The 17,936-nt window shown below is 34.4% G+C and overlaps 1 protein-coding gene across 1 annotated transcript; it reads right to left on the bottom strand.

The window, feature by feature from the left end:
* Positions 1-12,296: 12,296 nt before the first annotated feature.
* Positions 12,297-17,280, bottom strand: LOC132277603 (protein TUNICAMYCIN INDUCED 1). The gene is made up of 3 exons (XM_059779442.1): positions 17,001-17,280; positions 16,588-16,902; positions 12,297-13,209 (listed from the first exon to the last, which is right to left on the bottom strand). Exons 1-3 carry the CDS (start codon positions 17,154-17,156, stop codon positions 12,472-12,474), a joined length of 1,209 nt encoding a protein of 402 aa, XP_059635425.1. The 5' UTR covers positions 17,157-17,280; the 3' UTR covers positions 12,297-12,471.
* Between the last annotated feature and the right edge of the window lie 656 nt (positions 17,281-17,936).

Raw genomic sequence — 17,936 nt, 5'->3', positions numbered from 1 at the left:
TAAAGATTATTATCATAATACTAGTTGGAATAGGATTTGGAATTTAAGGTGTATAAAAATACACATAAGGCTTTAGGGTTAAAGGTTTTACACGTTAGAAAAATAAAACAGACAGAGAGAGAGGAAGAAGAAGGGCTGACAAGGAGGATGTCAGATCTGAAAAGGAGGACGTCGGAATTGGAAGAGATAATTAAAGCTTAAAGCGTCGGTTTCGTTTCGAAACCTTCAGGCGAGTTTTCTCTAACTTTCCTCTTAGAACTCATAAGGATTTCACCTTGAGTATCAAGGCTTTAATTAAATTTATTTGTTTAAAAATTATGGTTAGATCGGAATAATTAAAAAGTATAAACTATTATATTTGATTTTTTAGATTATTGGATTTTAATTGATATATATAGGTGTTATGTATATTTTAAAATCAATCTATAGGTGGATTTGTGACCCAAGAGAGTTAATTATGGTTTCTTTATTTTCTAGAATTGTTCTGTAATTTTCTGGATTTTTTCTGATATTTTTAGGAATTTATTAGGATTTATTTTCCTATTATTTGTTAGGAAAATAATTATATATATATATATATATACTAGGTAACTGGCGCATGTGGAGCGGCGGCACAATAAAGAATTGATCCAGTGCGGCGCGGTGTAGGATAATAGGGTGTATACGCCAATTAGGGCCATTAGATTAATTAAACTTATGTGAATTGATATGGTGCATCGCGGCGCATAAAACTTTGGTGCGCATGTGTATCTGGACCATAGAAGTGGTCTGGTCAACTATGGGATTATTTGGTGTATTGCAGACCATGAGAAGATGGTGCACTCGCTGATCTGGACCTTAGATCTATTATAGTTAATAGAAAATAATCTAGTGTGAGCGTGTTCATTTGCGCACTCATTTATGACCATTGGATGCGGCATAAAGGAAGTGATGGATTCAGTGTGGTGAGCTCACGGTAACTGAAAGAGCTTAGCCAATACCAGCACACAAGGAGGCTTGAATCCAGCGCGTGCAAGTGCATAGTAAGCACGTGGGCGCGCGTGGGAAACTATGTTGGCCTAATTCGACACTAGAAATTAAAACGGTCATAACTTAGTCATTTTAAATCAAAATTGGGTCATTCTTGAGCTCAAATTCAAGGATTTTTCGTCTTCTTTCCAATGGTACCAATTTCATTATCAGATTCCCATCCTACTAGGAGATATTTATGTTTTAGTGAGAAAGTGTCGGAAAACTATTTAAACCAATATGGAGTATTTAAAGGAAACTATTTCTGACATATTTAGTTGCACTAATTTGTGTAAATATAATAAATTAATAATTTGTTATGGAAGGAAGTGTATATATATATATATATGTATGTATGTATGTATATTGATTTTAAATAATCAAGGATTATTAAAGAAGGTGTTAAACACATATATACATTAATAACATATGTGTAGGTATATATATATATAAATCATTTAAGATGATTAATATTATCATTCTTATTTGGCATATCTTAATAGGCTGGTTGTTAAATTAATGATATGCGTATAATATGCATGTGATGGCTATGTATGATTTAGCGTATTGTTAATTTTAAAGTTAATTCATGGTTAAAGTGTGGGCATGGATGAATTGTCAAATGATTAAATATATTACCTAAATATTTGTATGAATAGAATACATATATGGAAAGTATGGATGAATTGCTAATTAAATGTATGAATAAATATACATGTGGAGGCATGGTTGAATTGCCAATGTATCAATATACATACACGGAGGCATGGTTGAATTGCCAATGTATAAATAAATATACTTATGGAGGCATGGTTGAATTGCCAATATATAAATAAAAATATTTACAATGGCATGGTTGATTTGCCAAAGCATAATTACGTTGTTATGTGTTAGATGATTAAAATATCATCTATGGTTGTTGTATGTATGGATTGGATTAAGGTTAGATATTCTTAAATAAGAATAGTTTAGTACTTACTGGTTAGTGTATTATTTTACATTAATAAAATAATATTGGGGAAGACGTGGATGATTTGTCAAAACTTGAATTTTGGATATGTGATTTAAACAATTAAAATCATTATCGGGTTGGGATTAAATAGAGTATTTCTTTTATTATAATTTGTTGTTTAAATGATTAGACAACTGACTAGGATGGGATTAAGGTCAAAGGAGTTTTTATAAAATGAAATGGTAGATTGGTCTAGGTATGAATATTATTTTAATAATTATTTAATAGGTATGGAAATTTAATAAACCTATTAATGGATGTGATTAGTATAGTATATATAATTATATATAGACATGTATATCGTGCTTTATTAAAGTTAAAACTTTATTAGGTTTGGTTTTGATCAGAGATGATCTGCTTATTGGTTTTCAGAGGCATGGTAGAGTGAACTTGCTCGTAGGGTTTAACCCACGATTTATTTTTCAGGTTATTAGAGGTTCCAGTCTCGAGGTTGAGGATTCGCAGCTGGGAGACTGTCATTCGTCTATTCATCTTGTGTACTTTTAAATAGTATTGGATTATTGGATAATGTTTTAAGGGGTCCTTGAGTTATGGGATTTCCGAATTGTAATTGTTGGAGAATCATTAAGTAATATTTATTTATTAGTTTTCTTCAGCGGTTTATTTATTCTTTATTATTCATCTTTGTATTCTGTGCTTGTTAAATACTTAAATTGTTTTGATATCCCTTGATTTTGTGCGCGGACTTGATCAATCCGTGTTCCAAAATTAGGGGGTATCACAGTTGGTATCAGAGCACTCCAGGTTCAAGTGTCCCTAGGGTGTCTTTCGTTGTGTGACTTCCGCGTTGTGTACTCTTTTACTTAGAGCTTAAGTTTAGGATTCATTGTATTCTATATTCGGTCCATTAGTGTGTCCTAATGGTAAATCATTGAGTCTTATCAGGAAAATGGTAAGACACCGATTTAGAAGGTATTGGTAAATCGTTGAGTCTTCCCCTAATTTTGAAGTATGGGTTTTATGGATTTATGCACCAATAAAATAATATGGAGGTATTTTAGGGACGGATTAACGGAATAGTTAAGTCCTACCTATTTATTTATGAATTGTATGGTTTAATACACCGGTATGGGACGGTGGCATTTCAGGGACGGATTAACCAACGAAGTTAAGTCCTACCTATATATTTATAAGGGAACGGATTAACCATAGCGTTAAGTCCTACTTATTCGTGTCAGGTCAACGGAATAGTTGGATGGTATGCCATTGAAATAATATGGTTGGATAGTTTACTTTTATGTGGATATAATGGATTATATATATATATATATATATATATATATATATATATATATATATATACATACACACACACATATATGGGCCATGATATTAGCTTGAGTCTCAGGATCAGTGGTTAGGATGGAGGCGTATATTGCCGATTGAGATGGGTAGCTGGGTTTAAGGATGTGTGGGCTCTGGTAGAAGGAGGACTCGTAACCACCTTTGTGTGCGTTTTACATGAGATACCCACTATCCGGTTGAAACTGCTTTAGTCCAGTGAGAGTCTCTAGTGTGTAAAAGGAATAATGAAATTTGAAATTAAATAATCAAAGTTTTTATTTCATGGATTTGTGAATTCCGAGGACGGAATTCCGTTTGTTAGGGGGGAAGAATGTAATACCCCGATAATTTTAAAAGATTTATTAATTAGGATTAATTATTTTATTTTATTTTTCAATGATTTATTTTATTTTATTGAGTGCTAGATTAATTATCTTATTTTAATTAAGTTATATTTCGTGATTATGTATAATGATTGATTGTTTATGTGGTTGATTATTGATTGAATTATTGGTGTGTTGATTTTATTGGTATTATATGACTTAGTTGTAAATTCTTGTTTGTTTATGTGCTTCATGTAATTAGTTATTTTAATTTCTGTATTTAATTAATTATCTTATTTATTTAAATTAATTGGATTGGGCTTAAGGAAAGTTGGACCAAAAGATGTGGTCTTGGGCTTGTATGAAACCTTATTGGGTTAATTAATGAAGGTTCGTGGTTATTTAATTATTTAAATGATCACTTTTGTATCAATTATATATATATATATATACATATATATATATATAAATATAATTAATTAATAATTGTTATGGAAAGATATATATATAGATATATATTTATTGATATTTATAAGTATATATGATTTAATTAACTAATGAGTTAATTATGGAAGGAATATATATTTATATATATATATATATGTTTATAGATATAAATTATTTAAAGATTATTATCATAATACTAGTTGGAATAGGATTTGGAATTTAAGGTGTATAAAAATACACATAAGGCTTTAGGGTTAAAGGTTTTACACGTTAGAAAAATAAAACAGACAGAGAGAGAGGAAGAAGAAGGGCTGACAAGGAGGATGTCAGATCTGAAAAGGAGGACATCGGAATTGGAAGAGATAATTAAAGCTTAAAGCGTCGGTTTCGTTTCGAAACCTTCAGGCGAGTTTTCTCTAACTTTCCTCTTAGAACTCATAAGGATTTCACCTTGAGTATCAAGGCTTTAATTAAATTTATTTGTTTAAAAATTATGGTTAGATCGGAATAATTAAAAAGTATAAACTATTATATTTGATTTTTTAGATTATTGGATTTTAATTGATATATATAGGTGGTATGTATATTTTAAAATCAATCTATAGGTGGATTTGTGACCCAAGAGAGTTAATTATGGTTTCTTTATTTTCGAGAATTGTTCTGTAATTTTCTGGATTTTTTCTGATATTTTTAGGAATTTATTAGGATTTATTTTCCTATTATTTGTTAGGAAAATAATTATATATATATATATATATACTAGGTAACTGGCGCATGTGGAGCGGCGGCACAATAAAGAATTGATCCAGTGCGGCGCGGTGTAGGATAATAGGGTGTATACGCCAATTAGGGCCATTAGATTAATTAAACTTATGTGAATTGATATGGTGCATCGCGGCGCATAAAACTTTGGTGCGCATGTGTATCTGGACCATAGAAGTGGTCTGGTCAACTATGGGATTATTTGGTGTATTGCAGACCATGAGAAGATGGTGCACTCGCTGATCTGGACCTTAGATCTATTATAGTTAATAGAAAATAATCTAGTGTGAGCGTGTTCATTTGCGCACTCATTTATGACCATTGGATGCGGCATAAAGGAAGTGATAGATTCAGTGTGGTGAGCTCACGGTAACTGAAAGAGCTTAGCCAATACCAGCACACAAGGAGGCTTGAATCCAGCGCGTGCAAGTGCATAGTAAGCACGTGGGCGCGCGTGGGAAACTATGTTGGCCTAATTCGACACTAGAAATTAAAACGGTCATAACTTAGTCATTTTAAATCGAAATTGGGTCATTCTTGAGCTCAAATTCAAGGATTTTTCGTCTTCTTTCCAATGGTACCAATTTCATTATCAGATTCCCATCCTACTAGGAGATATTTATGTTTTAGTGAGAAAGTGTCGGAAAACTATTTAAACCAATATGGAGTATTTAAAGGAAACTATTTCTGACATATTTAGTTGCACTAATTTGTGTAAATATAATAAATTAATAATTTGTTATGGAAGGAAGTGTATATATATATATATATGTATGTATGTATGTATATTGATTTTAAATAATCAAGGATTATTAAAGAAGGTGTTAAACACATATATACATTAATAACATATGTGTAGGTATATATATATATATAAATCATTTAAGATGATTAATATTATCATTCTTATTTGGCATATCTTAATAGGCTGGTTGTTAAATTAATGATATGCGTATAATATGCATGTGATGGCTATGTATGATTTAGCGTATTGTTAATTTTAAAGTTAATTCATGGTTAAAGTGTGGGCATGGATGAATTGTCAAATGATTAAATATATTACCTAAATATTTGTATGAATAGAATACATATATGGAAAGTATGGATGAATTGCTAATTAAATGTATGAATAAATATACATGTGGAGGCATGGTTGAATTGCCAATGTATCAATATACATACACGGAGGCATGGTTGAATTGCCAATGTATAAATAAATATACTTATGGAGGCATGGTTGAATTGCCAATATATAAATAAAAATATTTACAATGGCATGGTTGATTTGCCAAAGCATAATTACGTTGTTATGTGTTAGATGATTAAAATATCATCTATGGTTGTTGTATGTATGGATTGGATTAAGGTTAGATATTCTTAAATAAGAATAGTTTAGTACTTACTGGTTAGTGTATTATTTTACATTAATAAAATAATATTGGGGAAGACGTGGATGATTTGTCAAAACTTGAATTTTGGATATGTGATTTAAACAATTAAAATCATTATCGGGTTGGGATTAAATAGAGTATTTCTTTTATTATAATTTGTTGTTTAAATGATTAGACAACTGACTAGGATGGGATTAAGGTCAAAGGAGTTTTTATAAAATGAAATGGTAGATTGGTCTAGGTATGAATATTATTTTAATAATTATTTAATAGGTATGGAAATTTAATAAACCTATTAATGGATGTGATTAGTATAGTATATATAATTATATATAGACATGTATATCGTGCTTTATTAAAGTTAAAACTTTATTAGGTTTGGTTTTGATCAGAGATGATCTGCTTATTGGTTTTCAGAGGCCTGGTAGAGTGAACTTGCTCGTAGGGTTTAACCCACGATTTATTTTTCAGGTTATTAGAGGTTCCAGTCTCGAGGTTGAGGATTCGCAGCTGGGAGACTGTCATTCGTCTATTCATCTTGTGTACTTTTAAATAGTATTGGATTATTGGATAATGTTTTAAGGGGTCCTTGAGTTATGGGATTTCCGAATTGTAATTGTTGGAGAATCATTAAGTAATATTTATTTATTAGTTTTCTTCAGCGGTTTATTTATTCTTTATTATTCATCTTTGTATTCTGTGCTTGTTAAATACTTAAATTGTTTTGATATCCCTTGATTTTGTGCGCGGACTTGATCAATCCGTGTTCCAAAATTAGGGGGTATCACACGGGTTTACCTCTATTCCTCTCTTGTTGACGATATGGCCGAGGAATTGCCCTGAAGATACCACAAAAGAACACTTGGAAGGATTCAGTTTCATGCTATACTTTCTCAAAGTGTCAAAGACTTCCTGGAGGTGCTTGGGATGATCCTCCTCCTTCACGCTTTTAACCACCATGTCATCGATGTAAGCTTTGACCGTTTTTCCCAACATCTCGTCGAATATCTTGTTAACGAGATGTTGGTAAGTTGCCCCGGCATTCTTAAACCCGAAGGGCATGACTTTATAACAGTAAGTGCCCTTCTCTGTAATGAAGGCGGTTTTTTTTTCGTCCTCTGGATCCATAGGGATTTGATTATATCCGGAATACGCATTGAGGAATGTGAGTCTCTCAAAACCAATGGTAGCATCAACCATCCGATCTATCTTAGGCAACGGGAAGGTATCCTTAGGGCAAGCCTTGTTAAGATTAGTAAAATCTATGCAACCTCTCCATTTTCCATTCTTCTTCTGAACTACCACTACATTCGAGAGCTATTGTGGGTAATGCACTTCTCGGATGAAACCTGCTTAAAGCAACTTGCTTACTTCTTTAGCAGTGATTCGATTGCGCACAGGAGTGAACTTTCTGTGTCTTTGCTTAACCGGCTTGAATGCCGGATCCACCTTCAGGCTATGGCATGAGATCGAAGGGCTGATTCTAAGCATGTTTGAATGATCCTAGGTAAATGCATCTATATTCTGTCGGATGACATCAATTAATACCCCTTTCTCCTCAGCTGTGGGAGAAGAGCCCATATAAGTGATTTTCTGAGGATTGCCGAGGATAACTTCGACGGTTTCGAGAGATTCCTCAGTAGGCTTTGTAACTTCGACTTCCTTCTCTGCTTTTAAATACTTGGGTAGAGGGCTCTGTAATTGCTATTTGGAAATACTGTCGAGGGTCGCATCTGGCTGGGACTACTTGATCCTCTTCTTTGCCTCATTCAATGTCAGCATGTAGCATTCTTTGGCAATGCTCTGATCTCCCCACAGATTAATAACCTCTTTACCATCCGAAAACAATCATCGCGTCACCTGATGAAGGGTAGATAGGACCCCATTCATTCGGTAAATCCAACCTCTTCCCGTAATGAGATTATAGGAATGATGGATTTCTATCAAAATAAAGTTTTCCTTCAATGTCCTTTTCGCCACAGTGACAGATAAATCAATTACCCCAATGGGGTCCACCTTCGTGCCATCGAACCCCATCAAAGGACTAGCGGTAGGCCGAATTGATGATGATGGGATCTCTAGTTGCTCAAAGACCGCCTTTGTGATAATAGTGACGCTGCTACCTGGGTTTACCAAAACTCTTTTGATCATGCAATTTGCCACCAGAAGAGTGATGACTAATGGATCCTCCTAGGGAAGTTGAACTTTGGATAAATCTCCATCGCTGAACCTAATACTGATATTGCCCGAAGGGATAGTGTTTACCGAGGATAACTTCCTTAGCTTGTGGGTTGCCCTTAATCTGGATTGGTACACTTCTTCCGACTCTTGGTCATCCTCTGATCTCCCATGTATCGCATGAATGACTTTTACTTGATTGCCCTCTACTTTCCGAGGATTGACCTTCCTAGGCTTCATGTACTCTTTTGATGTGAGGTAATCTGCTAACTCACCTCTGGTTATCATGTTTTCCACTTGCCGTCTAAGGGACCTACAATCGTTGGTTGTATGCCCATAATCCCTATAGTAAGCACAATGTTTGCTTTTGTCCCTTTGCTCCAAGGGTTGCCTCATTGGCTGAGGAGCTGTAAACCTTACCTTGTTTTCTTGGAATAGCCGAGTCAGGGTTGTACGAAGAGGTGTAAACCTCTCCTCAGTCCTTTGTCTCTTCTTAGGTACCTGAGCGACCGGTGCTGAGGCATGCTGGCTTCTTTGACTTTTTGAACTCGAAGCTTTTTTCCGAGGCTTATTTTCTACAGTGATGAGGGTGGCATGTTGTGCTCGGTGGGATTCTCCTCAAGTTGAATGTAGAGTTGTGCTCTAGCATTGAGAGTTTGCATGTCTGGAGGGGAATATTTGACTAGGAAGGTATGGAACTTGGTTCCCTGAATCATACCGATCTTGAATGTTTCTATAGCAGTCTTAGGATGATAATTTGCTATTTCTGAGGCCTCCATATTAAATCTGGATAGGAAATCCTGTAGCGTTTCTCTTCTCTTTTGCCTTATGGTGAAGAGACTAGAGATGGTCTTCTTCTACCTCTTGTTTCCGCAGTATTGTGCTAAGAATATAACGCACAAAGTTTCGTAGTTTGGGATAGACTTTTGTGGCCTATTCTTGAACCATTCCAATGCGGCTCCCATTAAACTAGTCAAGAAAACCTTACACATGAATGCATCATTGTGATTGTCCAGAGCCATCTTCTGTGAATAGTGGTTGAGGTGACGAGAAGGATCTCTTGTGCCATCAAATTGAGTAAAAGAATGCATGGTGAATTTCTTAGGCCTGTCAACAAGGTATATATCATTGGTGAATGGAGTCCTCACTAGAGAGTTCTTGTGATCTCTGGCCATCTCAGCGAGCGTCAAAATCCTCAGGAACCTCTTCTCATCAAAGGCCTCCTGGACGTCAGCGCCATCCGGAATGCCATTAGACCATACCGTAAGCTTACTACTGGACTCAACCTGTTCGTCCTACATGCGACGAGGATGATTGTCCGAAACGACCACTTCGGTTCTTGTCCTCTGCTCTTGCTGAACGTTGTTAGGCCAAACCTCATTAGGCCGAACCTCATTAGCTTGAGGTTCGTTAACCGGAGGAATGTTTTTGTTGAGGGGAGGTGCTGCCGCATCACCTGGTAGTGGATGCGGTGCTATCTGGGCCATAACTGGTTGGAGGGCATCGTTCCTCTGTTGAAGCAGCGCAATCCGGGCTGTGTTGGCCTCGTTCGCTTGACGAAGCGTTTCGAATTGGTGCAAGAACTCTTCTCGCATCTTTTGCATTAACTCTATCTGTTGATCAGTAGCTGCTGTAGATCCTCCCATTGACACTCTAGATCGTAGTAACATAAACAATTTGAATCACTTGTGGGAGTATATTTCTATACGTTTTCCACAGACGGTGCCAAACTGTAAGTGCAAAATTTCTCTCTATAAAAGAAATTAAAAGAAATAATACAATTTACTTAAGATAAAATAATAACCAATAAGATTACTCAGAGAAAAGCGTATATTGCTCGATGATCATTATTGGAGGACTAAACCTCTATTTATATACAAAAAGGTGGTAGAATTATGGTAGGACTCGCCTTACTTGTCTTCCAATTTATTCCATATATAATTCTTTACTAATTAAGTTACTAACTTTTACAATTATCTCCATATCAAATTTATCCTTTTGAAGAACTTTCCTTTCAGTAGGATCGTTCGTTTAGTAGGACTCATTTACTCCCATATAATCTGGGCCAAATACATCTTGGGCCAGCCGAGCTTGATTGATAGGCTTGAAACTTAGTACCAGCGATCTTGGGCTAAATGGAGACTTAATTTGGACTCGACCCGGATTGGGCTTCTACAATTTGTTAAAGGATCGAAAGTATAAATTTGTATTGCGATGACGTGAACGACTCTTACTGGAGGGGGATTTTTCCCTCCACAGTCTGTTTCTTCAATTCTGCTCTTAATAATTGGATTTGAACTTACACTATTATCTTTACTTTACAATAATTATATATTTTTTATTTCTTGACAAGAAATTTAAACAGACATTCGAGCTCTTATATTTTACTAATATCACTAATTTAACCCATGTCCCCCATCAATTTTTTTGATAATTATATTTTGTGAATGAGACTTGAAAAAAATAATAATAATAATAAGACAACATAAAATAGATTCTGTGGATTAAACATTGGTAGGTTTTATGACAACAACAGAGTACAGACACTAATTGAGATGTTCCCGAAGGTTTAGAGAGACTTTTGACCAATAGATTATTTTATTGTTGGGTGGTTTTATAAGTTGAAAACAGCCTAAGCAGCCCATCAGTTTCTCCAATGGTTTTTTCAATTTCTTGTACAGTGGTACTAAACAACTACCTTAATCAACCTTATCATCTTTGCAGTGTTGTATTGTAGAGAATAAGATACCAAAGTCAACAATAATATATAATTAAAACTACGTTGCCATTAAGCAAAGCATGTTGGGGTGCCTGTTCCAGAAAACAAAAGCTACTAATGTGGCTTCTGAAAAAATTGAAGTGATATTTTTAAGGAGGTAAAATTGGTACGAATACTCTAAACAAAGGCATGGGCTAAAAAATGATTGGACCGTCTAGGTACGTAGGCCCATCATGACCTAAGATCACAAATCGAGGATAATAACTAGTAGCGCGAGGAGATCAATGGATGTAAACCACCTTTGTGTTAGGCTATAAAAGTGGTATTAAATCAAGCGTTCAAATGATGCTTACCCCAGAGATTCCTACCTTCACCAATCACACTCCCCTGATCCAGTCTATTTTCTCCCCTTCAACCAGAGTTCTTCCCTGGACCCCTCATACATGTGATTGATATCTTTATTTTATGTTGTGTAACAGTAAAGAACCCCTACAATACATTGAAACAATGTTTATAGTATCAAATTGACGCATTAGAATTGAAATTGAAGATCGGATTGACGCATTAAAATTGAAATTAAAGGAAAATTAGTTTAAACTCATGCAACATCACGTCACCAAGTTTATTTTCCCTAATTGAAATGGGTAGAAATTAAATTTTGGGGAGAAACTAAAATATAAAGTACAGAAAGAATTTCAGGTCTGTTGAAGAAGCCACAGAAAGCCATGGAAGAAGACGGGCAGAGAGTAGAAGAATGAGCTTGTGGTCCTAAAAAACTGAATGAAAAGCAACTCTAATTTAACACAATCTCTCTGGTTTATGCAGAATCAAATGGTATCAAATCTTCAGTAAAAAAATAAAATAATAAAATAAAACTCAGATTTCGAACTTCCTATCAATTCAAGAAATTTATCTCTGTAAACATACTCTTTTAACAAATCCTCGTTCTTCCCTCCTGAACAATCCCATACAATTCAATATGCCTTCCCTGCATTCATCTCTGATATACTCATTTGTGCTATACTGCAGAAAACTTTTTATTCTTTAAATCCAAAAGGCATTTTTGTTAATATAATAAATAGATACATAATTCCAAGATTGTGCCATGTTGTCTGTTCTGAATAAGGATGTAATTTTAGGGCATCACACGATACAATGGTAACTTTTTTTCATTCTTATACGTACTTTACAGAGCCAAATGAGAATTTTAATTACAAATCACCTCAGTGTTTAAAATTGATCATATCAGGGTAAACGAAAGACAGAAAAATTACCCTACATTTCATCACTGTAAACATGCACACAACGGAACTTTTATAATTTTTTCTACCATTTCACATCCAGCGTTAGTGCCTCTGGAGGGACAAGGAGTGATGGGAACTTTGTAAACGAAATATTGGACATCAAATTACTCCAAGCAGATGAATCTGCTCCAACGAAAGGTATCACCTTCTTAATCTCTAGGGGTTTCAACCTCTCTGCTTCAATCCTTGCTAATACCTCGAACCAAACACGTTCAAAAGTAGGCCTTGTTCTCCAATCATTGAGAGTGTCATTGCTCCCCATACCCCTTTCCAGTTCCAACTTGAAGCGAACCACATTTGATGCTTTAGTTTTTGCTTTGACAAAACCCGAAACAGCTTTCTGATGGATTTTGTCAACTAGAAATCTCCTCAAAGACATTTCCACCATAGATATCCTCAAAGCTAGAGAATCAATGGGGCGGCCTCGCTTTTTGTAGTAATGTCTGGTGTAACATTTTTCTGGAAGCAATTTAATCGTATTCCTAGATAGCAAAGCAGTCTCAATCCAAGCATCAGGGTTTCGAGTTTTATACGCCACCACTGATGCAGACCCCGAAATTCGTATAGGGAGTAGCGGCATACATAATGAACGCCGAATGGACCAAAACTCAATTCTCTCCCTGTTAATCACGCCACTTCTATTCATTCGTGATCCAAGTTCGGATGCATGAAGCAGAGAGACTTCTTGAGCACGTCTTACTTCTATGGTGATGCCTTCACCGACAAGGATTCGTTTCAGACCAGTATGTGAAGTATTCAGCTAATATGCAAGATCAAGAGGTACAAACAGTCAGTAGGAGGACTAAAAAAGGACTCTGACATGCATTAATATGGTCAACCCTAGACGAACCAAAGTAGATTATGAAAACACCACATTCAGTTCTGTTTATTAGAACAAGTATTTCCAATATAAATGAGCTATGATAGAATAAAATACATTTAAACAATAGAGGAAGGCAAAGAATAAATATAACAAACACTCTCAACATTGTAAAGCCATTACATAAGCTTCTAAATGAGAGAGGAACGCAAGGATTTCAATGGCCTCAACAATATATATACTCCCTAAAATTTCTGTTGTTTGTAATTTTCAACAGCATGTGCTTTGCCAAGTGTCGCAAGATAGAGAACCAGCCTAAAACCTTTGTCAAACCCCCATGGAAATGAGTTATGACAATATTTGAGTAAATTTTAGTGTGTTCACTTAAATGATGTGTTGCACTGACCTCCAAGGGCTTCAATAATTCAGAATCGATGGAAAATGGCTACGGATTTCCACACTATTTCAGATATGCGTAGGGAAAGAAGTTAAACCAAGATAGTAGGCTTAAAAAGCAATTTGGAATATAGAAACGTTGACAAATTAAGAGATAGTTGGTAGATACTATGACTACAAGAAAGATTAATAAAGTAAACCTGCAAGAAGTAAAGGCTGGAAGAGAAAAGGCAGGAAAATTAAAAATACAAGATGAGCTATATTTTTTTTTGTTAAAAAATAGATTTAAAAGTGTATGGTAATAGTTGATAAAAATTTCAAAGAATATAATAGTAACTGATAAAATTTAAAAGAGAACATGCAACTACTAAATAATACTATAAAGGAGATATAAATATATTAATTTAACACTAATATGGGAAAAGATTGTTGAGGGTATAAGATGGTGCCCATTAAATAAAAGTAGATACAAATTTGAGATAAGAACGATGTCAGCCAGGCTCTTTTAGACTTTGATGTGGCATATAATCATTAATAAATACCCATCTCAAAAAGAGAAATTAACATTTAATAACAATTGTCAGATTGACTTTTCCCCAAGTAGAAGATTAGATCTTCTATATATAAATATCATACGGGTGATTGACCAAAGAGCTGACTATAGCAACATAGATGAACAATTTTAGATGTACATATAGAAAGAAAATTAAGAAAAATGGAGATTATAAACTCAAAACTATGTTACATGGACTCTTCAAAAGTAGGTGAATTACCCGTGCCGGATGCGCTATACTCGGAAATGGGTATGGAGTATGTGTCTGACACTTTTCGTTGGACATGCTCCGGAAAACACATCCAATAATTTAATTTTATTATATTATTGCATCAAATGAATGAATCACTTATTTTAGACAGTATATTACATAAAAGACATTATTTTACTCCAAAACATAAAATAAAAATATTAATATTTAGCCGTGTCCATGTGTCCTCCTATTTGGGAATCACATCCGAAATGTGGATACATACTAGTACCCAGCACATGTATGAGTCTAGGTAACATAGCTAAAAAATTAAGTGACAAAAATGATCGAGTATATTCTTATAAAACAAAAATATTAAACATAAAAATATAATAAAATATATTTAAATGCATAGTACGTGTCTAAGTACCCCATATCAAACTTCTAAACACATATCCTGGTATCTTGAAAATTGGGGTTTGAGAAGGTTCGATGCTCCGTTTGGTAAGAAGAATGGAAAAGTGATCGGAATTAGTAGTAGAAAGGATGGGTGACGAAAATGATTGAGTATATTCTTAAAAAACAACGATATTAAACATTACATTATAATAAAATATATAATTTTTATGAAGGCATATTATGTACCCGCATCCAACTTCTAAACACATATTCTGAAATTTGGGGTCTGAGGAGGTCCGATGCTCCGTTTATTAAGAAGAATGGAAAAGTGATCGGAATTAATAATAGAAATGATGGATGACAAAAAAGATTGAGTATATTCTTATAAAACAACGTTATTAAACATTACATTATAATTAAATATATAATTTATATAAAGGCATAATACGTGACTACTTACCCGTATCCAACTTCTAAACACATATCCTGAAATTTGGGGTTTGAGGAGGTCCAATACTCATTTTATTAAGAAGAATGGAACAGTGATCGGAATTAATAGTAAAAAGAATGGATGAAGCATTCCTAGGAAAGGGAATCATCTTCTTCCTTTTTGTTTGGTTGAGTTGAAGGAATAGTAGAAATAATAGATGAAGTGACACTTTTCTTTATTTGGGTAGAAGGAAAGGAAGGAAATATTTTATATTTTTTACCATTAAACCCTCATTATAGAATTTAACCAAAACAAGTTAGCGCAAACTGGGTAACTTCACATTATACATAATAATTGTCCTTCTCGTTCCTCCTCCCTTTTATCCAATTTTGAGGGGATGAAAATTTATTAGTAAGAAAGGATGGCAAATCCATCCATCCTTCGTTTCCCTCTAGTTTTTCCTCCTACCAAACAATGGAAACTTGTTCTATCCCTCCATCCTTCCCTCCTACCAAATGGAGCCTTAGACATAACACACCCAATACACTTACCCGAGTTAACTAATAACTAGTAAATAATTTTATATAAATGTATGGGGATATATGTGGTTCTATATGTATGCATAGAAGTTTGATTAGTTTTTTAAAATCCTTTCAATTAAGTACAAATCAAAACGATAATTGAATTCTTAATCTGTTTTGATTTTTCCCTGATTCAAATTCATTATATTTACTATTCATTTGTTTTGAACTCTCAATTTTAGTGCTTGCCTGCCCGTGGGCCAATTTTATCTCATCCCAACTGGCATTTCAATCCAAAAACCTATTTCAGGATTGTAAATCTCTCATTAACCATCAAAAACAGTAGGTCATCTATAAGAAATTGAGGCACATACAATCTTCCTCTATACAAACTCGTCTCGATGGTGATGGACATTGGTAGTGGTTAGCACTCGATATTTTGAGAATGGTATTGTTGATATCACGGTCTTAGAATAATATTTCTTGGATGCATTTACAACAAACATGAGAATAGCATTTTGCGGTAATATACTGCAAATTAAATTGCTCATTGCTTTTCCTCACCTATATCGTTTATGAACGTACTATAATTTTACATAGACGTATTTTTATTTTATTTTTTTAGTTTAAATGAAACCGTTTCGAAAATCATTTGATGATTCAATTGTTACTAATCTTATAATTAGTACTCTGATTTTTGGTTGATTTATCAATCTATTATGCTATTTTGCCCTAACCACAATAATTCAATACAAACATATACACATGTGTATATATAAATAATATATGAACACGAAAACAAAGTGCGTATCGAAATTAAAGAGCATACCGGCGGCAATTGTAGTGAAATCTCATCATCTCCACCTACTTGCAACTCGAAAGGACCTTCGATTCGGATGGTATTGAGCACTGCCACCGAACCAACCTCCTTGACCAAAGATTCGAAGTCACCTCCTTTCTTGAGTTTCTTCCACAAAGACACATCGTCCCTGAATCTAAAAACCAATTCACTCTTACTGATCCGAAACAAAAACTCATACCTCTGCGAACTCCCAAACTTGGCATTCCTCACATCCAATTTCGAAGAAACCCGGATGTCCTCCAGATTCCACTTGTACTTCACCGATATAGCCTTCAAAACATCCTGAATTCACATCACGACAATCACAAAAGCTCAAGATTCGAAATAAAAAAGAGAGAGAGATTAATTAGGAATTGAATTCGAATTCGAATTCAACGTACCTCCAAGAAAGTAGAGGGTTGAGGACGAAACTCGTCGCTGATCTTCGGATAGAGATAGTGAGAAATGTTTAGGGATGAGGAAGTGATTGCGAGAATTAGGGTTAGGGTTTGTAGGTAAATGAGAAGTAGGAGAGAGAAAGTGAATCGTATGATCATCTTCTAGGCGTCTCTCTCTTGTCAACGGTCGACGAAGTCTACTGTGTGTGCATTGATTTAGTTGAATCGAAAGACTCGACGTTCTGAACCACGAGAGGGTAATTGAGCTTGGATGTGAGAGATCTACTTAGCTTGAAATGACTGTAATAGCCACTGAAAGAAAATGGAATTTCAAATAGGTGATCTGAGCCGTAGAAAAAAACTACGCCCATAAAGTCAATATAATCGACGGTTCACAACTGAATGGATAAGGCCTAATTATTAAAATACAAAGGTATTTGGTTTTGAAAAACAGAACAATTCTGAAAAAGTTGAGACAAATCTTGTTAGCCAGCAGGAATGGGCGCAAATTCTCTGGTGTGAGAATCCTATGCAGTTGGCTTATAGATTTTTCGCATCAATTCTTTCTTTGATAACTCTTGAGGCAGCGTTTGGGTGCATTAATTACAAAAAGAAATAAAAAAAAAATTTTACCATCATTTATAAGTATTTTTACCCTAAGAATAAATCAATGCATACGATACAAACTAAGTAATGTCATATACAAACGTAACTCAATTTAATATATTGTGTTTGGCAATTATACTACTCTTTATAAGTAACATTTCACCACCATTTCAATTTACTATACTGTGTTTGGCAATTATACTACCATAAGTAACATTTCACTACTAGTTATAAGTATTTTTACCCTCAAATTAAGATATGCACTATTTATGTTACTTTTAAACTTATGTAATGTTATTTTTTTAGACTCCTATAATGTTACTTAGAAATGGT

Source organism: Cornus florida, unplaced genomic scaffold, assembly GCF_030987335.1.
Source record: "Cornus florida cultivar Cherokee Brave unplaced genomic scaffold, ASM3098733v1 CherokeeBrave_3.0.0_Hap2_Chr10, whole genome shotgun sequence".
Taxonomy (NCBI): domain Eukaryota; kingdom Viridiplantae; phylum Streptophyta; class Magnoliopsida; order Cornales; family Cornaceae; genus Cornus; species Cornus florida.
This window is presented reverse-complemented; position numbering and strand designations above follow the sequence as displayed.